General features: G+C 49.9%; 1 protein-coding gene across 1 annotated transcript in view; it reads left to right on the forward strand.

The window, feature by feature from the left end:
* The first annotated feature begins 589 nt into the window (after positions 1-589).
* The window catches only part of iqsec3b (IQ motif and Sec7 domain ArfGEF 3b), a 61122-nt gene continuing 35927 nt past the window's right edge, over positions 590-25784 (forward strand). The window contains exons 1-2 of the mRNA XM_064318697.1: positions 590-1450; positions 13821-13898. Coding sequence (XP_064174767.1) covers positions 942-1450; positions 13821-13898 — 587 coding nt within the window. The 5' untranslated portion in view covers positions 590-941. The remainder of the gene's footprint in view (positions 1451-13820; positions 13899-25784) is intronic.

The raw sequence follows: 25784 nt of genomic DNA on the forward strand, positions 1-25784 counted from the left end.
TTCAAAAGCTGAAAACATTATACTAGTTTAACTGGAAAACACCCGTAGCAATTATTCACAATAAATGAATGGTTTGCCTCCTTTGACTTAAAATAAAATACAGCACTGACATGCATACAAAAGCCAAGTGTTTGGCTTAATTTACCCAGTAGCCAGTGTGTGCCAAGTGAATATTGATACTCATTAAATTCTGTGTCAAAATAGTGGGTTCCTAAGCAGTTTGGATTATTGGGTACTTTGTGAAGGGAAGCCTTTTGTGGGATGTGTTGCTACAGTGCCGTTATTCCTGACACCATGACGCTGTTTTTTCCCCTTTCTCTGAGAGGGCAACGTGCTTCCATTACGCACCCCTGCCCCCGTCTCGAGCGAGTTTTTCCAAAAACACCGGCCCGTGGAAACGCACGTTAAAATTAGGCACAGGTGTTCCATAGTGAGATTTCTCTGCAGCAAATTTTAGGCGTTGTGATTTGTGTGGCATCTGGCGCAAGTACATGAGGGGGAAAATAGAGGATTTGTTTTCTCCAAAACATGTTTTTCTTCCTTTTGGAATTAGCATGTATGTCGGTTGACTTTAACCCACCCGCATATTTAGTAATTAACATAGCAATGTTCGGCTCCTTTTGTACATTTAAAATCTTCCTACTATAATATTTACTGAAATAGATTAGAAGGAGTTAACTTTGTTATTCCTCAGACGTTTCACTGTTATGCGCGTCTACGTCATCCTCCTCTGGCCCCTCCCCCAGTCTGTGGATTTCTAGGCTTGCATCAGTACCATTTCTATCATCTTCAGCGCGTACGCAACAGGAGAGGGACAGGGTAGCCCAGCGCCTTGGCGAAGACCATCTTCAGTCTACAATTAGGGGCAGAGAAATCCAGGGAAAAAACTATATTCGCTCATTGCAACGCAAGACGGCGAAATAAAACGCACAAGAACAGGTATGGAGAGCCTGTTGGATAACCCTATGAAAGCTGTCCTCTACCTGAAAGAACTCACCACCATCGTGCAGAACCAACAGAGTCTGATACAGACGCAGAGGCAACGAATCGACGAGCTCGAGAGGAAGGTGGAAGAGCTGATCGGGGAGAACCGGCAGCTGAAGGATCCCCACGCGACGCATCACTACCACCACCATCACCATCACCCGTCCCAGCGGAGCGCGAGCCCGCAGCCGCCGGTCCTCCTGCATCAGCATCCGGCGAATAAAACCGGGGCGCTTCCCGGTCACCCTCCGCACCAGCTTCATTGCCTGCCGGCACAGCCGCAGCATCCGCCTCAAACAGCCAGTCATCAGCTGCAGCTCGTCCCCACTTCTCCTCCGTCTCCGCAGCCGGGCCACTCCAGCCCGGAGTCCGCCGAGGAGGACAAAAAGAGCCCGTGCTGCAAGTCTCTGGTTCCCCAGACGCCCACCACACTCTGCAGGTCGGTTGGACTCGCCAGGAAAGCCGAGTAAGTTAATGCATTTACTCAGGGATTACTTTTAAAATTAATTAATTAATTCGAGTTATTTATTTATTTGATCATAATTCACGCACACACATAATTTTCCTTTGGTCTGATTTTAGGAAAGTAATTTGTTTGGTCATGCAACTGATTATTAACGTCACGAAACTAATGCAGTACATTTACTAATGGTTGTGTTTATTATAATATGACAACGGTAATCGTCTAATGTCCGTTAGCTGTATGTTTGCGTATTTTTCTGTCATTTTAATTGCCTTGGCTTATCACACACCTAAAGAAAGGTGTCCACTTACAGGCTCGGTTACAGAGACTTGGAGTTGGTTTTTCAATGCAGAAAATTGTTTAACGTGGGGGAAAAATATTTATTGTTACTACCAGTACCGTTTCTCAAATATTTCGAAATCAAACGCATCCGCTTAAATTGAGCGCAGGTGTATTGCGTAAGCTGAGATGCACTGTGAATTCGTGATGGGATGTGCATCATCATGCGTTTACTGTAGGTGTTCATAATGAAAATGCGCTGATTTATAATTACGGAACAAGCATTCATCCGAAAACAAACGTCTGAACATGGAAATAACCCGTGAAGGGAGTATATTTGTAGGACCAAGTAAATGAACATGTAGGCATTCACCTTTGAAACTAAAAACGAATGTTAATATTCCCATTTTGCAGTTTTTTTATATAGGTAAGCTAATTTATTGTTAAACCATTAATTTTTTTCGCAAATTGGGAATTACAACATTTCTTTTTAATGTGTCATGTACCATTTTTGAAATTCCGAATAAAATTGTCATAGTTTTTTTCTGATGCTGTGGAATCTGATATGCATTTTGTTAAATAATTTCCAAGAGGACAGCAGGGGCAGTTGACCCAAGTTCACTACTCAGGTGAAAGGCAGCATCGTCTCCTGGCCGTCCCAGAGAGGAGCAGTCTGACGGCTCTTGTCTTTAGACCAGCAGCTTCCTCAGACTTGATGAAGGAAGAAGGTCTTCCTCAGTCAGAAACAATGATCAACTGCACCAGGCTTTTGAGTCCCCTGGATGAGCCTGAAAACATTGTGATCCGTGAGGGCTTTGCACATATTGCCTTGCACCTGTCCTTAACAGGTGTATGATGTGTCGAATTGGCGTCTCCCTTATATAGATCTCCTGGACAACTAATAGTATTCCTGTTGACACCATGGGGAATTTGAGAGCCCAGAGAAGATGGCCATTGGCAATAAAAATAACATGCAGAGATGTAATAATGACCATCATCAATTGTATTCATTTAAAAAAAAAAAAAAGGATTTTCTCCATTTAGTAATGGATCCAGATGTTCTCAATGGCCCATCATGGATCCCTGTTCAAACCACAGCCACAGTCATTCATAATTTGTTCTTAACTTTGAGCCAAAAAGCAACTGTTTACATTTCCCCCTGCGCTGGGCCAGTGATACCTGATATATGAGAGTGGAGTTCTTCATTGTGAAGGGGAGGGGGTTGAGGGGGGGCCGCGGGGGGGGGGGGTGGCGCAGTGCTGCAGTGTCGAGCTGGGGCCCTTTTTAATCTGCCGCTGCTGCTGGGTTTTATGCTCTCTGATGTCAGCGTGATTGACATCATGGAGTGTGGAAGTGCGGCTCGTTATCCGGCCCCTGAGCTGGGGCTTAGCGTCTTTGGCGGGGGGGCGGGGGGGTGTGAGGGGGGTGTGGGCCGGTCCTGCGCCAAAGGGCCTTGTTCCACTGTGAGATCATTACCAGAGTCCCAGCGGGGGCCCCTGATTGGTCCCTGCAGAGCATCCGCCCGCTTCAAACGCAGTCCGCCGTGTCTTTTTCTCCCAGAGCGTCTCCGGGGATTAGTGTGTTAGAATTTCATTTGGCGCTCACTGGTGTCTGTTAGAAGCCCCCCACCCCTTGCCCCCCACCCCTCACATCTTTATGTCTCTGCCTGGGGCTAACTCCGTAACTCCGTGACTTCGGCTCTTTGAGGGTTTGTGGTTGCCAGTGTGACGCTGTCACCCCGGTTGTTTTTAGAAGCTAACGTGCGCTAGCGGGCGGCGCGCTCGATAAGATGCCTCATTCGCTCACCAGCGCGAGGGGAAACGAGACCGTTGAAACGTGCGTGTGTTTGGCAGATAATTTACTGACTCGTGCGGACAGTTGCGTTCCCGCTCTGTTCTCCGGGCCCGCCGCGCAGTGAGCGCCTGATGGCGGAACAGAAGCGGTCGGCGTTGGCGGAATGCGCGGCCGCCATCGATCAGCAGATTGTCGTGGAATCCCTGGTTACCGATGCCAGCTGGGGGGGGGTTGCGGGCCGGCGGCGGCGGCGCGTACGGCTGCGGGGAATCGCCCACGTTCACGCCGGCGACGGTTACTGTGAGGATAGCGACAGACCTCCGCACTGCCAAAATAACTGGAGGCACGCGACCGTTAACCGCGCGACTGGCTCTGCTCTCCCGCGCTCTTGGCAACTGAAGTGAACAGATTTACTCGATCCACCTGCCTTTGTACTTAAAATTCTGTCCCCTCGTTTGCTGTAGTACTGGACCTATGGGGAGGTGAAGAATGAACCAATGAACAGATGACCTCGGTTCAGTCAGCGACCTCTACACTGAGAGATGTCATAATGGCTTTCGTACGACACGGGATTTTGCTGCTGGTTCTTCCCATGGGGCTTAGCGGCAGATGTGTTAAAGGTGCAGCATTATGAGTTGAGAATGCAGCTATGAATTACCCATGATGCTCTGGGCTGTGGATGGGGATTGAATGCTTTTGTATGGGCTTACTGTAGCTGTGACTGTGACAGGGACTGTTGAAGGTGCCCCCCCCCCCCCATGTCAGCTGCTCTTGGTTCCTGATCACATGACCATGTTCAGCGGGGGTGAGCCAGTGAGTGAGCGTAACCGTAGGAACAGTGGGAAAACGCCCAGTGATGCATGGTGACTTATGAGAGCAATTTCATCATGACGGACCGCGCTCACAATTCTCTCTCACCAGAGTATGACGAGCGGCAGTGGAGGGGGGGACATTGGTTTGTGGAGATTATGGGTCTATTAGCAGAGAAGACATGAACACATGGCGTCCTGCTGTTGGGTCCTCCTGGGGGGGCTTGGTTGCAATAATAATTCAGAAATGAGAATGTCTCGCGCAAAAGTGGATGATATTTATAGGATTTGCTTCTTTCCTGGTCTGGCGAAAAATAATTTGTTCGTCGCTGGTTCCCCGGCTTTACACTTGGATTAGTGATGTCTGTCGTTTATTTTTCTAAATCAACCGCTGCTCTCTGTATTGATCACCGTTGGGGTTTTGCTTGCATGAGCCCTTCACCCTGATGGAGCTACAGCACTATTATCTGTCAATCACTGACCTGTCTGAACTGATTTAAATGGCTCTGCTCTCCTAAGAAAGAAGCAGAATCATTGGCCTGTTCCTCTTTAGGGTGTCAATCAGATAGTAGTGGGATGGCCACCCCTGGTTCCAGAGAACCACAAGCTCACAAGCAATTGAATTGCACAGGTCTATCACTACAACTGGTCAAACCAAGGTTGGCCACCCTTGGTACAGTACATGCACACAGTAAAATGTCCAGTGTTAATTAAACTCAGGCAGAGTACACATGAGTCCAGTAGGGACCGTATGTGCTCCGCAGGTGTTGATTAACGCTGAATATTTTTGCTGCGTTTGCACCATCCTGCTCACCTGTCTGAGGAAACCCTCCTAAGCCTGCAGCCACCTGTGGGAAGAAGCCAAGCCAGCTGCTTTCCCTCCGCTCGGCCCTGTCCCCATGGTAACAAAGGAGCTCCGGAACATGTGGAGAGGATCTTCCGCAGATGGCCCGTGTTCTGGGGGGGGGGGGGCATACTCTTCCACGGGCCTTGGCCACTGTGCTCTGCTTTTTCTGTGCGTAGTCAGGAGAAGGGCAGGACCTTTCTGATTGAGAGGCGGAGCCTCTGGTTTTGTGTGCGATGCGGCCTCTGGCTGGCCTCCAGAACGTGACGCAGAGAACACCGCGTCACCTCCCTGTGTGAGGACTCCAGACTGTAGATCGCTGTAATTCTGAGCTTGAATGAATTCACGAAGCCCCGACAAGCCGTTGCTCACATGCGTATGTTATGTTTTGTAGTAAAAAGCTGAAGGTGCCATTCAGCTTAGGGCGACTGAGATAATGGCGTTTTTACGTCCGCTAATAATAGTTCAGAAATTCAGAAATGACAGCACAAACATGAAGAGAGGTTTCTGTGACGGAGGACTAAATAAATAAATAAAAAATAGCAATCCAGTGGGAAACAGAGAGAGGTCAGCTAGGAGAGCACAGTGTGCTTTTTTCGCAATTACAATGACTTGCAAAAAAGAAAATGGGAATAGAAAATATAGCCTGGATTCAATCAGTTCATCCTTAATTTGACTGGCACTCTGGGGAGATTAGCAATTTCCAGAATTAACTTGCCAAACTGTGTGTGTGTGTGTGTGTGTGTGTGTGTCTGTGTGTGTGTGTGTGTGTGCATGCGCGCATATATGTATGTGTGTGTTTTTTTATTTCTGTCCATTGTAGAATTTCAGCCAGATCTTAGCCACATTTTATATAGTGGTGCAAAGGGTGTCATATACTATTGCTATGTGGCCCATCAAAACGTGTGAACCACAACTAATATTTCCAGCCTCCTCTAGCCTCTGAAGCAAACTCTAATCTCCTTTGTGACAGGAGCGAGGGAGGAAGCGTGGAAGGGGAGACTGGCTCTTGGCGGCAGTATCTTTTCCGTACTGACAGCCAGTACCCTACCCTGGCTTTAAATATAAACTCCACACGGCTCCCACTGGGTCCTTACGAGCAGGTTAGCATCAGGGCACAGGGGCTGCTCCAATAGAAACCTTCTCCCTTTTTGAATTTTAATTCCTTCAGTCTGTGCACAGTGGAGAGTTGCCTTTCAGGACATCCCATCAACAACCCGTCTTAATTTTCCATGATCTCAGCTGACTTTATGAGTGCATAATCGATGTGGATAAACTACCAAAACTGAAAACAGCCGGTGGAATAATACACATACACTTGTAGACACACATATAGACAAGGACGTACCAGTAGGACAAGACGGGGGCAAATAAAAACAAGGACAAGGACAGGAGGATGAACACAAACATAACGATAAGATGCAGTCGACCGACTTACTGGCAAAGAAGCCAGCTTGGGACTATGATGGTAGATAAACATTATTCTTACTCCGTAATATAAATAAAAAAATGTAAAAGATGAATCTGCCTCCCTGACAGATTGGGGAAGGTCGTTCCCCGATCAGGGGACATCAGGCCTCCTGGAGCCTGAAGGGGAGGGACAGCCGGCTGGCGGGGGCGGGGGTGAGGGGGGGTTGGGCTGAATGGGGAGGTCTGGTCGGACTGTAAAGTCCTGAGAATAAAGCAGTACCTCAGGCAGATGTATGAGGCTTCTAACAGGTTTGGCTTATATTTGACCGCTATGATGCGCCTCGTAAATGATGGGGGCGACGAGGCTGAGGTACGGGCGCTGTTTGTTCCCGCCCCCCTCCCCCCTCCCCCGCCGTTAAATCTGAAATCACCGGGGAAACGGGAGGGCGAGGGGCGGGTCGTCAGGCGGCTCCGTCCTCGTCGCGCAGGTGTCGGCTCGTAAAGTACGCGTGACCGAGACGGACGGCAGAACTCCTCCGCCTGGGGGGGGTGAGGCTCTGATGAAGGGTGGCAGGAGGCGTCCCGTCTGTTATTTCTGTAGCGCCGCACCCCGCCACGCCCCGCCCCGCCCCGCCCTGCCGAGGCGCTTCATTTGAGCACCTTTCTGCCCCGTAGCCGTGGGCCTGCGTGCGCCGGGGCCTGAGGGAGACGGGGGGCTCAGACAGACAGCCTGCAGAAAATGTCTGCCTGTTTGGAACACCAGCGCTCATGCAAACACTAATCACAGAGGATTATGGGAGGAGACAGCTGGGTGTGGGCGTCTGTGTGTGTGTGTATCTGTGTGTGTGCATGAGTGTATCTATGTGTGTGTGTGTATGCGTGTGTGTATCTGTGTGTATCTATGCGTGTGTGTATTATCCATGCCAGGGTGCACATCTGTGCCAGGGGGGAGGAAGCGCAACATGGCCCCCGCTCTCGCTCGAGGGAGATAACCCTCCGTTCCACGGGCCCCGAGCGCCACCCGATTGGTCGGCTGGCATTGCATCAGCAGGCCCAGAGGCACAGTGGGCGGGGCCCAGGCTCTCTGTGGCTGTTGGATTATCCCAGTGCTGTGAGTATTATGCGCGCTCCAGCCCAAAGGAGAGGAGATAAATATGAGCCTGGTAAGCTCCTGCTCCTGCATTATCCATAAAGAGGCACAGTGGGGCCAACTATCCCGCCTTAGAGGGGGGGAGAGGATGCCTATGCACCTCCTCCAGACCCCGGTGAGACTCCTCCCCCCAGTGCCTCCTCCTTTCTCCTCCCTTCTCGCTAGCATCCTCTGATACACTCTGACTTTCAAGTGCCGGAAAACTATTTATGGACGACTTTCGTAGAAAACAGCTGATGCCGCCGGGCGCCGTTAGGCTGAGCTCCAGGGATGGGGGGCTCAGAGAGCAGCTTTTTCATCACCGGGGGGAGGGGAGCCATGCTGAATGTCCCCCAATTTCACCCCCCCCCCCCGCCTGTGTGCCTTTGTATACGGCCTCTGACATCAGGATGCAATAATCAGCACTCACTCCTCCTAAAATGCGGGGCGAGGCCTTCGTCCATGTTAGTCCATGTAGGACCCAGAAGACAGTTCATGCAGTTTCTGAGAAGATTAGTAAATAATATTGGGTCTACCTGAATGTCTGTCTGTCGGTAATAATACGTTTGAGTTAATGTCCAGAATGGCGGTGGCTGATGCTACTGTGTCAGCAGCATTACTGTAATGGAACTGCGCCTTGTGTGTGTGTCTCAGCTGTGTGTAGCAATTCCAGCAAATTAGCCGTATCGATCGCGCGGTTCAGCGACCACCCTGACCCCGGTCCGTGATTTATCTTCCTCCTTCCTCATTGGAATATCTCTAGGAGACGGCGGGTGGTTATGATTTTAATGACCGGCTCTCACCGTTCTCTCTGTGAATGTCTCTCGCCCGTGATTTTAGAGGACAGTCAATGCGACCTCTCCTCTCCTAGCATAACACTTGAATAAGCCTGTGGAAGATCTGAGGTGTCTTTCTCTGTGACAGTGGAAGGCATGGAGGGCTTTGAGTAACTGTACCTAAAACGATGGAAATAATGTGTTATTTTAACCAGCTCCAGGCCTGAACTGAAACGGTGAGGTCCGGGTGAAGCATGTCCATCCTTTTGTGCACGTAAGAATGCAATCGTTGTTGTGAATGAATCTGATTTTAAATGGACCAGACAAGGAGAGTCAGAAAGCAAAGCAATGTTCCCCTTATTATATCCTGAAGGCATGCAAACATCTGCGGAATAACTAGATAAAAATATTTTTTCTCTCTCTCTCTCGCCACCCCTCGTCCCGCTGTGGGTAAATTATGTGATTGTAATAAATCAATATTACCTTCATTTGATGTCCCACGCTGAAGAGGTGTAAACAATAACAATCCGGTAATTCATTTTTGTTTCCCGCTTCGCCGTGTTTGTGAAACCTGAGAGAGCCAGAGTGGGTCCGCTTTCATCTGTGTTGTACACAAAGCATGAAAGCTGGAGACTACAACTCCCACAGTTCACCTGTGATCAGGAGCACTCTCACGGTGACAATATTGACTGAAGTGAGACATCAGTGGTGTGCGCTGCGACAGGGTTTTGGATTAAGTCCCAAAAACAAACAGCGTGCGGACGGACGAGCTTACAGATCTGTTTCACGTTCATAAGAGGCTTAGCCGCAGAGACCGACAGTACCAGAGACGATCGGAGACGACGTTTCGCGAATCTGCAGCCTCGTCAGGTGGCCAGCCAGCCCGCTGTGCTCTTGATCATGGGCCGTTTGATCACGCTGGAATTGATCGTGATGCCAGTCGCATTAATGCATTCACACCAAAACGACAGGCTGAACCATCGGTGCCGTTGTGTGCAACCCAACTACCGAGCAGAGTGGTTAAAAAAAATAAATAGATGGTGCACAAAATGAAGGCAGGGCTGCCAGGTGAGGTGGATGTTCACGGCAGTTTTCCTTCCAGGGTTGGGGTAGCTGAGAGTGTGACACAGGGGAGGTTCTGGAACATTGGGAGGGGTCTGGAAGGTTTGGTCCCTGCTGCCTTCCTTTCTGCATAATTGGGCAGTTGAGTAAATGCTGAGGGGGGTGAGGGGGAGGAGCCTGTGAGTGGTGGAATGCGAGGACACGTTTCCTTCCTGTCGGTGCCGGGAGGCGTTTAAATTTAATTTCTGCCCAGTGGTTTCCCTCCAGTGGCTGATCTGATTTATGGTCATAATGTTTTAAACCCTCCTGCCCCACCGCCCGTCCCCCCATCCCCCATCCCCCATCCCCCCATCCCCCTAGCTCGCACAAACTGTCCTTCATAATCCCGGTTAAGTAAGACCTCAGAAGCCATTATGAGCCTATTGCCTGCCTGGGGCTTCTGAGTCAAAGGAAACCTGCACAGCTCACGGGGCATGGCCAGCTGTGTCACTGTTTCGTGGGGGGGGGGGGGGGGTGTAATACAGGATGAGCGGCCTTGAGCTCTGGATAAAGCCCCTCCCCTTACTGAAATGAACTGAAATAATCTGAGGTGTTTGCTGAGCGTTCGCGCCGCGGCGTCTGTGCCGCTAAATGACGGCAGTGCAGAAGCCCTCCTGGCGGAAAGTGCCGGATGCACCGCGTCTCCGTGTCTGTCGGCAGGGCGCGAGGTGCGATGTAAACACGGCTCCGCCGAATTGGGTTTCTCCTCGCAGGAGGAGCGCGTGATGGAATACCGCCACATTCCGCTGGCACTCAGCTGACTGCTGGTGTGAAAAGCATGAATAATGTTTAAAAATACCATGAAACAAGCCAAATATACCGAAGCATAATGCTAAATGCTAAGGGAAGTGATTAACCTTTCACCTTTAACCTTTCTACACGGCTAGCAGCGTATCTGTCTGCACAATGACACAAGTGCCTGTGTTTCATATGATTTAAACATGATTGTTTTAGTTTAAATCAGGGGTGGACAGAATGTTTTGGGATTTCATTGTAACCTCTGCTCTTAACTATATTATCAGCACAGTCACTTGCATCATAGAAAATTTTGATAAATTTATTGGTAAGCTCACATGGCAGCTGAAGACCAACATGGTTTCACTGTGGTGTAATCTGTGAGTGAACTGCCATTGGTGTAAACAACAGCTACGTGCGCTCCAACTCTCCAAGAATGGAAATGCCCTTATCCTGGCTGAGTGCATAAATATTGAGAAATCGCGTTTGTGACTTTTAATTTGTCCAAAGTCTACCTTCCCTATTGCCTGCACTGAGATTGTTGAGATTGAGATTGTTATTGCAGCGAGCAGCATCAACATAAGGAACATTAATAATAAAGAAATGGCTGGGTTAGAGCCCATGTCTTTTAATGCATCTTTTGGAGATTGCCCGTTACATCAGTGTGAATGTGAAAGCCCCTCCCACTGAAAGCCATTGATTTAAAAATGGGGTAAAGTGAAACTAATTTAGCCCGGCGTCCATTAAAATGAACCCATCGGTACAGTGTGTTCTAGCATAGATGATAAAGGGGTGGCGGTGCCAGCGTTGGTCTCTGTGTAAACGGCAGATTGGATTCATTTGTGCGGTTTCTTTTCTTGCGGTGAGGTACCGTAAAACCACACTGGACTGATGCTGGTCTGGTGGATTCCAGGTCACATGGTTCTGCAGCAGTGCCATAATGTTGACAGAGGAGCGGCCTCTCTCTGCTCCTCTCGGTGTCGAGATGTCCAAGCTCTGTGAATCCTCGAAAAGGATGCGTGTAAGAATGGGAAAACCAGCCCTTGCACTACGCGCTGAAGTGCGTCATTCGTCCCGTCGTTCCGACCGCGTAACCTCTACGCCCTTTCCTCAGGGCGTCACTGCAGCGTTGGCCTCTGGCAAGGCAGGCTGTCGGAACAGGAACCTGTGACTTGATACGTTCACATTCTAGAACTTTAAGGTCATATGACGGCCGATGTAGCCTCTGCGCAGCAGTCAGCGGCCAGGCCTCCAATCGTAAATAAAACCCCCCTCCGGCCTGTCGCTGAGAGGCCACGTGGTTATACAGCATTACTGCAGAGAAACCAGGAGACCACAGTCTGTATTCATGCTCTATGATGCTGCTGCTGTCTTTTCACTTAATAACTGCAACGTGAATCGTCTTAATGATTAATTATGGCCTCAACCACAGCTGGGAAAAGCAGTGTGTGTATATATGGACCTGTGAGCACTAGCTGCTGGGTTTTGCTGACGGTGTTAGCTCTCTGGAATGAGGGATGATTGGGTCTGCTCAGTGCGGATTGTGGGAATTTAGAAAATACTTTATTGTTCACAAAGGTATCTGTTGTTTTGAACCAGCGTGCACTATATGTCCAAAAGTATCTGGACACCCCTTGGTCTGGAGCTAATCCACACAGTTTTTTTTAGAAAATGCTATCAGTGTTTTCCTTTGGACTCTGAGCATGAAAGGTGATTTGTGATTTGCAGTCTTTACAATCACTGCTGGGCTCTGTGGAAGGGTTGGAACAAGCCTCGGTTGTCATGGCAACCTCCACCAAGGCTGAAGCAGCAGCCTTAACTCCTCAGCCTCTGAGACTGTAAAAGTGCACAGCTGAGGCACACACACACACGCACAGGTTCACACACAAGTGCACGCATCCTACAGTTTAACCACACGGAGGCGCTCTAACAGCCCTTCGATTTTCTGTCTGAACCTTTAGAATAAAAAATGGCATGAATTCCGGAATTTAGCAGAAGCACATGTTTAGAGTGTCTTGCACTTACTCACTGAGAGAGTCTCACCTAACACAGGCTTTCCTGTCAGCTGGTTAATGCGGGATGTTCTCTGTGAACCGCAAGCTGTCTTTTTAGGAAAGCTTAGACTACTGAAACCGGCGTATCCACAGGTGTGCCCTCCCTGGATATGGAGGAGGGCTGCCCTATTGGACAGCCTGTTCCTGAATGTGCGTTCCCCTAAACCACATCCGCTCTGTGGCCCTGTCAAGGTCGCCTCCCACAGTGCGCTGGAAGGTTTGAAAAGCCTTGAGCAGTCGGCACCAGTAACAGCGCACCTGTACCTGCTGTCCCTGCTGCACCTGCTGTCTCTGCTGTCTCTGCTGTCTCATTCCCAACCTGCTCAGTATGCAGCATTTTTTTCTTTCTCTCTCTTTTTTGTTGTCATAATTACATTACAGTGCATGCATTCAGCTGAGCGACTTCTGCATTTGTACACAGGATCCATTTATACCGCTGGATATTTATTGATTCAGTTTAGGCTAGGTGGGACAATACGGTACTGTCCTACCTGGGAACTGAACCTGCAGCCTTAAGGGGTTACAAGTCCAGTTCCCGAACTGCCAGACTACCTTGCTGCCCCGTCGTCAAGGAGAAAGGCAGCGACGCCAGGCACCGCCCCCCCCCTAATTTTTGGTTCCTCGCCAAACCCCAGCTGTGATGCTTTGCAGATCGAATAAATATCCGTGATGCTCATGCTAACGCAGAAGCTTCCCACGTGATTCCCTCCTCCTCCTGATTTGGTATTCAGGTATTGCTGTGGCCCTCCTTACATTACCGGCCACTGAAGGCAAGTGGAACCCTGGGAAGACAGGCGTGGTATTGCTGCGCTGCTTAAGAGAAATGCCCTTTCTCCCCGGCCCGCTGGCCGCTCTGCGGGCTTTGCTCTGACGTCTGGGAGATTCAGTCATTATGCGCCGCTTTAACCTTGAAGCGGTCCCCGCGCAGGCTAATGCTAATGCGCCGCAGCCCGCGCGGCCATCGACGCATGCAAATCCGGGATTCAGGTGGCTGCCCTCTGGAAAAAGGGGTCGGCACAGTCAGAGGAACGCCGATAATCGTTTCCCCCTCGCTCCCTCGTCAGAAGGCCGCGCCCGTACCTTCAGTTTAACCGCGTCCTGAAAGCGATGAGTGGAAGTTGACATTTTGCTGACCAGGATTTAGCAGAGAATCGTCGCAGTGTAATTATTCACTTCCTGTCCTTCTGCCTCCTGGGAGCAGCGCTCTCTCCTCGGTCACGGTGGTCACTGGGTGGAGTTTCCTGCAGGTCATTTTACACTTTTTTGGCTTATCTCAGCCAATTCCAGCTCAATAAGTGCTCAGTTAATACCACAAACTATGAAGGTACAGAGTATAGGATTATTTTCAAATTACAAAAATAACTGAGTCTTAGAATTGGTGGGGTGCATGGTGGGTTGACCATGACAATGCTGAGCCATTTCCCATAATTCCCCTTTCACAGGAACCAGACGGTGCTGCACCAGTTCTGCTGTCCCGCTCCTGACGCACCTGAGGGGGAGTCCTCAAACTGTTCCACCAGGTAAGGGCGCGCTCCCTGGCGCCGGAAACCACCTGGCGCTGCGCAGCTCTCCTCGGGTTCCATTCTGATGCGGTTGCTAGGCTCCGGGCAGCTGTCAGTCTTCCCTGTTCATTGTGCCCTTTGTGACATCACACAGCTACACAGGGCAGTGAGCCAATCAGCAGCTGCTGATTGTTATTTACGCGCATGTAGAGCTTCACAAATGGAAGAAGGCGGACATTATGCATCATTTATGTTTCTGGGTGCAGATGTGTTTGCTTTCGTGCGCTTGTGATGAACAATTTCCATTTTATAGCGATAAATCTCTGAAATGTTAATCACATTTGACCCAGTGATCACCCCTGAAATGTTCCATTTCCCCATTCGATAATGTCCCTTTTGAAAAGTATGAAGAAAAATCTGATATTGCAATCTCCAAATTAATCAGAACTGTATTCTTCGGCACTGGACACTGGCTCAAACATGACAAATGAGAGCAGTTAGTGTGGATCAAAGGAACAAAATAAAGGCGCTCTTGAAATTCTATTAAAACCTGAGTTTCCCTGGCGATGAGACAAATTGGACAAGGCTGCAGCCGTGACTTACTACCCACTCTGCTGAATAATACTGTCCACCGGTGCGTCGCTGTGAATGCGTTCACTGTATTCATTTCAGGTGCTGTAGAGAGCACTCTCCGAAGCGCTCAGTCTTGATTCCTCGTCTGCCCTAATTTAGTGTGATGTGATCAGTTCCAAACGCGCGCGCGTGTGATGAACATCCTGTTCTCAGCGGCGCCGGCCGCGGTCGCGTCGAACCCGGGCGGATTAATTTATGCTGGAAGCCTCAGAACTGCGCGGGAGAAAAACATCAGTAGCAATCAGCCCGGCCCTCGCTGCGGTGGCCGCGCGTTTCATTCTTTTAGCGGCAGGAGAAATACATTTCTATTGGTCGGCCGGTTCCCCTGCGGAGATGCGCACAATGCGCCCCCCACAGGCTCTGGCTGAAGAGCTCTCTGACAGCGGTGGCGAAGGATTAGCCAACGCGGGGAGCGACGGGGAGCTAACCCGCTCCCTTTGTGAAGGGGGCAGGCCCGCAGATTGCCTGCTCATGTGATGCATAGCGCCGGGATGGCTGCACCCTGTCCCGTGTAATGGGGGTGAGACCCCAATACCTCGGCAGGTGCAGTCTGTTTATGGCGACGAATCTAAGAGTTGATTGCCTGCTCCGGCTCTCGGACCTGCCGTGTCCCTTAATCCAATATGGCCTGAGGCTGAGGGCGACTCCTGTCAACTTTTTTTTTGAGACTCGTTTTTCCTTCCCGCCAGCAGCAGCCAGCAGCAGCCTGTTCTGTTCTGTGGTGGTGTCCTTCCCCTGTCTAATCCCATGGATGAGATTTTCATTTGCGGTGTCTGAGCCAGTGTTCGCTGAGCACATTTGATTGATTGAATGCCTGGCATTTGCAAAATACTAAAATGCACCGTGATTTGAGGTCCAGATGGGGACATAGAAAATAGAAAAATACGCAGATATCAAAACATTTTTAGTGGACTCACTCAACGCGATCGTCCCGTTTTGATTGGGTGGCGAGGGTTCTGTTAGCTTTCCAGTCGAGCGCGATGCCTCTGTTGCGCTTGGCCAGCGGGACGCGCCCAGAGGACGCGGGGAAGGACGAAGCCGTCTGATAGCAGGCACGGCGACGGCCGCCTCAGACGGAGGTCCTGCCGCAGGCTGGGGGCTGGCAGGTGGAGCGTTTTAAACGCAGCTTCTGATCTGAGTGTCGCCAGTTTGTTTGTTTTTCTGAGGTCGGTTTCTAAGGTTACTTACTCACCCCCGCTATACGCCAAGTGACGTCATCCTCCTCTCTCTCTCTCTCTCTCTCTCATTCCCTAAGCATAGAGCCATCCAGCCCAGCACTCTCACACACTGCTACTAACCTCCTATAACACCAGCCTCCCTGCTGCAATTAACCCCTGTGTCATAGCACTCTGACACTGCAGTGAGCCACTATTTAAATAACGTTACTTTACGGTAATGTAACATAGCATTTAAATATGATATTCACGTTCACAGTGTCAATACTTTGCTATGCATTAGCGCTTGTGAAAGCTTTGACCAAGTGTAATACATTTGTGAACAGGATCTGTCGGATGCGTCCCAGTCAAATGACTGGAACTCGCTGAGCCGGCAGAAAGATCGCTCTGTGCTCCTGACGTGCACTGATTAAAGTGTGGTTTGAACCACAGTGTGTATTTAAGCGTTTAAAAAAGCACAGAGCTATTTTAGTTTTTAAGCCTGCTCTACGATGCGTCCTGCCACTGGAAATGGCTGTGGACCACAAAAAGCAGAGAGATTGAGTTCCTTGTGGAATGGAAAAAGGATATTATCACTGTGAACTGCAGGTCCAGATTAAACAAATCTTTGGCCCTTTTTGTGTGCTGTTAATAATTACTTCAGCCAGCCAAGTCCACACACACCATTCACTGAGCCCTGAAGTGGTTTCCGATAGGATAGAAAATGTGCGTTTGGTCTACTCTGATCTGTCTTGCACGTGATGAACTCTCTCTCACACACACACACACACACACACACACACACACACTCACGGACGCACAAAATAAATAGCCTGTAATCAGATATCTCCATCCTTATGGAGGGACGTCTGTGTTGCATGTCTCTCCATTTCACTCGGTCTCAGTCTTATTTTCTGAAACGGATGGAATTATGCATCCCCTCGGTTCATTATGAGGTTCACACTGCGGCTAATCCTTCAGCGCTCGCTGTTTAACACTCAGTGTGCTCAGTGTAAATAAAGGAGCCGGAGTGTGAATCAGCGAATGGCTGTAAGCACATGGTGATAGCTTTCTGTTGAGCCCTCACACACACACACACACACACACATACACGCACAGGCTCCAAAGACGGCTCGGTGTGAATTAGCTGTTTGGTGTGATGTGTGAAAGTGTCGCTATCTCTGCATGTCTTATCTGTCTGTCGCTATTGGTCCGTTGGGTTCCGTGTGGGCGGAGCTCTGATGCCGACAGTGCGATGCTCAGTGTGTGTGTGGCACAGGGGGGCCAATGCTTAACCTTCGCTTCCCAGTCCCCTGTGTTGTTCTCCTTCATCCCCTGTGCTGTGCACCGTAAAATGTTCAGTGTTGACTCAACTCTCACAGAGTGCACGTGCTCCCTATGGGACTCATATCAACTCTGTTAGAGGTGAATTAACACTGGATGTGTTACTGTGTATGTGAAGCCCAGGGTTTCCTGTGCATGTCCATTTCATATAGCCTGCACACACGCGTGCACTCACCCTACAGGACGAGGCAAATGGACTATGTCTCCATGTCTGTGTTTTAATCTGCTGTATCGCTGCATCGCTGCTCTGCTCGGAGCACAGAGCACTGTGTGAGTGCGTGGTGAAAGAGTGCTTGTGTGTGTGCAGCAATGTCCGTCAGTCTTTTCAGCCCGGTCAGCCAAAGGTCAGGCAAAGGTCACACCCTCCTGCCCTCCTGCCTTCGGGCTCGCGTTCGGTAGCGAGAATCGCAGCGCTCTCTCGATCCCGCTAGCTTTCAGAAAGCCGTCCTTCGCCAGGCCGTGCGTTGATTACCGGGCCCCTGTGCTCCCTGTGTGTGTTCCTGCCGGGTGGTCAGGCACAGCGGGGTCTGTCTGCTGGGGCTCAGCTTCACAGCTCAGCTTGAGACAACAAAAACAAACAAACAAACAAAAAAAACCCACAAAAGATGTGACATTTGTTTTCCGACCCGAAGGATGTTCCTCTGTTTTGTGCCCGGAGTCGTCGTGCTTGTAGAGGGTAAGGCGAACAACTGTTGCTGGAATAATAGCTGTCGCCGCTGCTGTGAAAGTGAGCGGTACATTCCTGTCTTGTACAAAGTGAGACGCTTCGGAAGAAAGAAACAACTGGGCCTCTGCGTCGTCCCCGCTGTAGACATTGGAGACGGCAGGTGGTCCCGGCAGCTGAGCAGAAACTCATTTTAACTGGACACAGAGCGACGATTCGCCGCTGAATCCGATTCGCCTCGGTGCTTCTGGGACGCGGCCGCGCCGTTTCATTTCCTTTACAGGAGGCCCATGCGGGAACACACATCACACTTACAGTGTGTGAGGGAGCTTCAGCAAAATGGCGGCCCCGCTCCTCACCCCGATGACCGCAAAACTGTGGGGCCACAGGGTCTGAACTTTCATTTGGAAATATAAAAATGGTGTCCGGCTTCTGCTGGTCCCCAGCAGGGATAAGAGTTTGTTAGAGAGTAGCCCCACTAAATAAATATCCAGGCCAGAAATTCAGAAATGTTACAATAAGACTAGCGCTGTTACTGGAGAGAGAAGGAATGAGATTCCATACAGAGACTCTCAGCCACCGTGTGCAGGGGACTGGCCATTATCTTGACACTCACTGTGAGATTGCGCTGGTGTGACATCTATTCAGTCTCTGCCAATGTAGAAATCCAAGTCTGAAGGGCCAGAAATTAGCATTGTATTTTGGCAGTGTTGACCTCACAGTCCTGCAGATGTGCTGGAGACCGTGTCACCTGTAGTGATATTGGCGCATTAGCCAAATCTGAAAGCAGGGCCCGGGCGGTGAAATAGATTTGAGGAGTATTGGGGCTGACAGCGGGGTAATGAGCTCCTGTGGGAATGGGGGAGGGGGGGGGGGGGGTCATCCCTGCTGGTGAGGCTCGGTGAGAGCCAGGGACTGAGAGTCGGTGCGGTCCTGCCGTGCCGTACCGGAGGGGGCGGGGGCGGGCCGGGGGGGGGACCGGGGGGGTCGGGGACGGGCCGGGGGGGGACCAGGCAGAGCCATCCTGGGGTGGACCGGGCTGCTCTGTATGAGCATGTTGGACATTATTATAATCATTCTTTGGAACATGGGAAAGGCCTTTTATTATGTGTTTTCTATAAAAGTGTGCCTTGGTTTGTCTTCTCTTTGTATTATTACCAACACACCAAAGAGCACCTTCTATCATTATTTGTTGATGTTTTTATACAGCGTACCCTAGTATCCCTACTTTCTATATATTTCATTTAGTCTAGGGCTGTCTGGCGAGGTGGAAGTGGACTGGTGTGTGAGGATTTAATATGTGTGGGACTTCACTGGGGTTGTTTACTGCTGAGTCAGCAGCTGCTGCTGTATGATGCTCTTTATATACTGTGCTACTTATTCTACTGTGTGCTGCATGTTGAGGCTGAGTTTATTTTGTGTGCAGTCTCTCTCTCTCTCACACACACACACACACACACATTCAGTAATGTGGTAGCTTGTCTCTGTGTGTGTTTGCAGTGAGCAATTGCTGAGGATGAAAAATGCTGGCCTTTTTTATGTTGTGAAAATGGCCTGTGTCTTTGCCCACAAGGCTGTATGTCTCTGTCTGTGTCTGTGTTTGTATCCTTGCCCACGTCTGTGTGTTTGTGTTCATGAGCAGATCTCTGGTGTGGCGTTTATACAGTAGGGCTCATTAATCACCGTTAGCATCCTGTTGTCATGGGGGGGGGGGGGGGGGGGGGTGTGGTGCGATGTCCAGCCTCTTTGTTTCTCCCTCCTCTCATCTCTTTTTCTTCCCTTTCTCATTTCGCAGTGAGTTACTGCAGCTCGGGGCTCGAGTACAAACGCCTCCTCCTGTCTCTGTTTCTCTATCGCGCCGACCGGAAATGAAACCTGAGAAACCCGAGAACTTACGTTGCTAACACTTTAAAATATGTTTGTTTTGTTAACAACTGCATCGATATATTTTCATTTTCCCAAAAATAAAACCACTGACCTGCCATAAACACTCTCGCCAAAATTTAAAAAGCTTTGATATAAAAGATACATTTCTGTCTCATTTAATGAGGGGCACTTTTTCCATTACCAATGCAAATACCCGCTCTCTGTTTGTCTGTCTGCTATCGGTTATACCCAATCTAATTACAATGGAAATGACATCGTCCTTCATGAATACAGATGAGGAATGCAATAAAAAAATGTGCTTAATGTTTCTGTTGTTGAGGAGTTGCTGAAATCATCCTCGGCTTTGGCAGTTGGATCACGGATCTCCTTGACCTTACGGCCGGTGGCTTCGATGTTTGCCTTCAAACAGATGAGTGCATGCGCTGATGCCCAGTTTTAATTTCATTTGACATCATTTAATTTAGGAATCCTTGAGACGTTCGGGACTCCGGTGCTGGACGGGTGGTGCGGTGATGCGCCTGCCGGTTACGCACAGGCATTTCTCCAGAGCCGTCAGACCGTGTTTCACACACACACACACGCACACACACACACACACGCTCTGGTGAGTTTGTGCGCGGAGCTGTAAAAATAGCCTTACCTGGGGAGCGCACGTGGTCCTGACGCACGGCTCAGTGGGCCGTGAAGGTACAGAGCGACCCGGCAGAACCGGCGCCGGCCGGACCCCGAACAGAACTCACACAAGCGCTTTTATTTTGAAATAAAGCAGGCCAGACCTCTTCATAACTCAGACAAGGACTTTTATTTTGAAAGAAAACAGAACCCTACAGAGCTGAGACAAGGGCTTTTATTTAGAAAAAATCACAGACCCATACAGTGCTGATACAAGGACTTTTATTTTGAAAGAAAGCTGTAACAGGAAGTGCTGGGTTAATCATGCTGTGGAGGGAGTCGGGTGGGGTGGGGGTGCTGTTGCCATGCTGGAGGCTCAGTGCGCTCCCTGGCACTCTCCTGAATAAAAGCCCAACAGGTAGGGTGGTTGCGTAAGAGGATTAGAGACCTGAATACAGAGTGCAGAGAAATGAAATGAAATGAAAAGTGGGATTTTAGATATGGTAAAGCTTCCATTATTCATGCGCTCCTCACTTCCGAGCTATTTTTCAGCCTTTCATGTATTTTTACTTACCGAGCGGCGGAAAAATAACTTTGTTCAGGAGGTGACATCCATCTCTCTGGGTGCTTTGAATGTGTAAAGAGGTGAGAGGGAGAGCCTTTCTGTCTGAAAACATTATAGTGGCTCACTGCACAGGGCCCCAGACAGGCTTTCATTTCCAGCAGGATGATATTGTGCACTCCACTCTCTTCCAGACAGGCTGTTTGGAATGTTGTGTTTTCTGAATTTTGTATTTTCTGGGGTGGGGGGGGGGGGGCAGATGGGGTGCATATAGGTGGAGAATCAGCTGTCCTACCGACTTCTTCGATGAGCTCTTCAGTGAGGTCTTCCTCAGTGAGCTCTTCTTCAGTGAGGTCTTCCTCAGTGAGGGCTCATGGCAGCAGGGTCACAAGCTCTTCATTTTTATAGAGCTGCTCTGAATGAGATTTAAGTTGAATAGAGCATTCACAAGTCGCAGCTTTGAAAGCAATCTTTTTTCTTTTTTTCTTTTTTTTTGTCGTGGTGATTTCTGATCCATGTCCCACGAATACCAATTCATATCTTTTGATTATAGTTTCCTGAAATCCCCCCCCCCTGACTTTAGGGCTTTTGAATCCTTTTATGATTTCATAATCCGGTTACTATGACAACATTACAAGAGAAGGCTTTCTCTTAGAGAGACTGTGTGCAGGTGCAACATAAAAGATTTTTTTTTTTTTTTTAGTACTTTGAAGCGGATATGAGACAAATCCTACACAGCTCTTAGCATTCTTGTCTTCATGGTGTGGAAAACTGTTGTGACCCAGGAAAGTCCAAACCAAATCCCATACTGTAAGTAAAGTTTTGAAAGTGTTTTTTTTTCTTTACGAAAATAACTCCATGGGGAAAGTAGCAAGTCCATGGAAAACCCTTTGAACATATTGGAATAAGGTACTGTCCACCTGCCAGGCAATTTCTGTCCATTGAGAATGACTTTTGTCAGGCTCCAGATGCATCAGTGCCTTTGGACAATGAGTTTTGTTTGGTTAGATTGAGTTTCCTTTTATGAACCACCGGCGAGATGTGCTTGTCACATTGCATTACACGGTCCTGTGTGCCTTCAAACAGACAGTAAGATGACACTCACTGATTTGCTTGCTTCCCATCTGTCTAGTTTTAAAAAAGTGAAATAGGAAGCCATTTTTAAAATCTGTTTTTGGTTTGTTTGTTTCAAGCAGACCTGGGTCAAATCCTTTTCTGTGCTCTATTGATCTTGCCTGGTGTAATTAAGCCTGCCAATATGACTAGAAGGTGGGGTTTGCACTTTCTGAGAGTAATTAATTGGTTCCAATACACCAGACAAGATCAGTAAAGTGTAGAAAAGTATTTGAATCTAAAACAAGTATGTATTTGTCTGTGGAGATGTCCTTCTGTGTTGTGTGGGGCTGCTCTCCAGAGCTGACGCGACCTTCTGGGGACAAGCCGCTGACGGGGGAGGGGGTGCGACACCATTTTATGTTTTATAATTTATCATCCGTGTCCAGACCTCCCCCCCCCCCCCTCGTTCAGTCGGAACGGGGCTGAGCTGAGAGGAAGGCCGGCGCCCGCCTCCTGAAGGGCGGCGTGTGTGCGCGTGAAAGTCACAATCATCTAATGTGGGCCTCGTAAAAAATAAAAAAACATCGTAAACCTGCTCTGGAGTTTAGCTGAAAACATTAGCACAGCTCCGCTGTTCGGTTGGTGCCTGTCCTCTAGGGGGCGCTTAATGCAGTTTTGCCCAGTGTGGTAGGAAAAGCCTTTGACTCCTATGGTGTTGGGAAATCTAGGTGCCATCCTTGAACAATGGCTGTGACCTCTCTCCATTCTGCTTCCTCATTGGCTGAACGGATTTCTGCTCTGATTGGGTGCCCAATCCTGACCCTAAGCATGGTTATGTGAAGGGCCGTTATCATTCCCAAAGCCATGTAGAACTCTGTCATACAGTCCTGTTCCGGCCTAAATATGTCCCTCGTTCCTGGGGGAGGAGCCAGGGCCGTACAGGGATAAACGGGTCTGCGGCTTTAAGTGGCATTAATTTCTCAGAGCTGTGATCACACGCTGCCTGTGCTGATTGCTGCAGACTGACAGATAAAACGCTCTCTCTCTCTCTCTCTCTCTCTCTCTCTCTCTCTCTCTCCCTCTCTCCCTTCGGCACGCAGGCTTTGGCCGCACAGTCGGCTGGCTGCTTCTTTCCCCGCTGCTTCACTGAGCGCAGCTTCAAGTCTGTCCCTCGGGGGAAATTTGAGCACCTCCACCTGAAAGGGTCCTGAAGAGGACCGAGACGTGTCATTTAGTTTAGACCGAGTGTTACAGTCGTGTGGTATCGGTCAGTTAAGAGCGCTGTGCTGCACTTTCTAACTGCTCCTCTTGCTCTTGACTTAAAATGTCTGTGGTTTGTAAAAGAAAGTTTCTAGAACGAATCCAAAGCGGTGTATCTGAGCGCCCTTCCGCCGGTGGGACCAGGGGGACGGGGCTGTTCCCCTGCCTGTAATTAAACAGCGGGAGTCCTCCCAGCTCCACGGGAGAGGGAAACCGCACCGGCACCAGGCCCGAGTCCCAGCAGTGTAATTAAAACCAGGCAGGCGAGGACGCTCGCGCGCTACTGTAGCCCCAGAGCTGGCTGGTGTGACTGTGTCATCCTCACCAGCTTCATTCAGAAAATGACCCCGGAGCACAAAGTCCTCTGTTATGACTCCACAGAACCCACTTCTTTCTTTTAACTTTTCTTTTTCACTACTTTTTTTTTTCCTTCCTTTGTTATTACCTCTTTTTATCCCCCTTTTGGAATTTGCCAGACCTGCATGCTGACAGGTAAAAAGCTAACACCAGCAGTGACTGGATATTCCCTCTGTGATTGGAGGAGAGCCTCTCTTTTTCTTTTTTTTTTCTTCCAGTAGTGTGACATCACAGTTGTCTTAGAATGCTGTGACATCACAGTTGTCTCAGAATGCTGTGAGGATGCATGCAGACATGAAGGTGTTTCCCCCCGCACGTTCCTGTCTGCGTGGTTAAAGGTGTTTTGCACGGGGCGGTTCGCTGCTGTCAGGCTGCGGTGTCGTGGTGCGCCGCCGTGAAACGAGCGAGGGTTCGAGCGCGACCCGTTTGTTTGGCCGCTGAAGTGGGACAGATTGAGCAGACCGGCGGAACCGCTCGCTGCGCTAAGTGGCATCTCGTAGCAGCAGAGCGGTTTATTGCCGGTTGCTGCTGCACTCTATGCTAATTTGTGCGGTGTCAATGCTGAGCCTTCAGAGTTGCGTAACCACCTCCCCCACCCCCATTCCCACCCCCATCCCCACCATGTGTCACGTTATACCCTCCGCTTCCAGCCCAGAACCTGGAGTCTGGGGCTTGAGTGTGTGAGGGAGCTCTGAGCTAAGGTGTACCGCGTAGGGGAATAGCGTAGCTGCGCTCCATATCTGCAGTATCGTGGTCCCTTTGTAGAAACGTGCTTTCCTCTCCTTTCCGCGACACAGAATGATGTAATGATGTGAGTGCAGTGTGGAGGTCCTCACGCTTTGGGAGAGAATTCCTCTCACGCACCTCCTAATGAGGACGTTTTGCAAATCGCCGTGCAGCTGCGCCTTGGCTCTTTTCCCCCCTTTGTGTTCCCAACATAACATCACATTCAGCTCAAAGTCACTGTGCCCCGCATCGCGCTTTTTAAAACCCACTCCGGCGTTTCTGCTGGGGCCTGGGAATCCATTCCATGCATATTACCCGCATGACCTGCCGAGAAAAAGCTTAAATGTGCAGAATCCCCACCCCCCCCCGCCCCCCACTACCCCGGGACCTTGTGTTCTGCTCGATGAACTGATTAATGGTCTCTCGGCTAACTCTGCGGCTGTGAGGACGTGAGAACGATACTGGAACCGCATAATGTTGTTGTAGGTCCTGTGAATTCTGTTGTGGGCAGAGAGCAAGACTGTTAAATTACATTAAGGGAGGCCAAATGAGAAACATCTGCTCGGGCGGCAGCGATTAATTCTCATAGACGGAGAGGCAGGGCGCAGGTTTGTAGAAGGTAGCATAAGATTCGTACATCTGTCGACAGTTGCGTTGCCAAGGTTACAGCTCAACCGCGTGAGAGACACTGCGGTTGCACACCTCAGGAACGCAGTGGAGCCTTTAACCCTTTATGGTGTGAGATCACCAAAATGTGATTAGAATGCCGCCCCCCCCCCCCCAAACGGGGGACCTTGCCCGGATGACAGGCAGCCCGGGGCAGAGCTCGGGGAACGCAGTGGAGCCTTTAACCCTTTATGGTGTGAGATCACCAAAATGTGATTAGAATGTCCCCCCTCCCCCCCCCACGGGGGACCCTGCCTGGATGACAGGCAGCCCGGGGCAGAGCTCGGGGAACGCAGTGGAGCCTTTAACCCTTTATGGTGTGAGATCACCAAAATGTGATTAGAATGCCCCCCCCCCTCCCCTCCCCACGGGGGACCCGGCCCGGATGACGGGCAGCCCGGGGCAGAGCTCGGGGAACGCAGTGGAGCCTTTAACCCTTTATGGTGTGAGATCACCAAAATGTGATTAGAATGTCCCCCTCCCCCCCCCACGGGGACCTGCCTGGATGACAGGCAGCCCGGGGCAGAGCTCGGGGAACGCAGTGGAGCCTTTAACCCTTTATGGTGTGAGATCACCAAAATGTGATTAGAATGTCCCACCCCTCCCCGGATGACGGACAGCCCGGGGCAGAGCTCGGGGAACGCAGCGCAAGACTAGCAGCAAAGAGGATTAGGGAGACAAAGCGCGCAGACGCCGCAGCACAATGGCAAATCAGCAGTGAATACCAATCAGCTTAATTGTTCTGACCTCCGCTTGTAACCGTGTCCAAGCGGGGCAGCTCAGACTTGACCTGCCGGCCGATTGGTCGGCTTGCACGGTGGCGGTAATCGCGGGCTCATTAGGCCTCCGTACGTTACAAATGGTGAAATTGGCTGACTCTAATTGGCTGATTATTTAAGCTGTCTTCAGGTTGGCTCTGTGTAAAGCCTGCTGATGGGCATTCTGAGATTTCTATTGTGTCTTAAGAGGTTTGGGATTTTTAT

This window comes from Anguilla rostrata, chromosome 19 (genome assembly GCF_018555375.3).
Source record: "Anguilla rostrata isolate EN2019 chromosome 19, ASM1855537v3, whole genome shotgun sequence".
NCBI classification, from domain to species: Eukaryota; Metazoa; Chordata; class Actinopteri; order Anguilliformes; family Anguillidae; genus Anguilla; species Anguilla rostrata.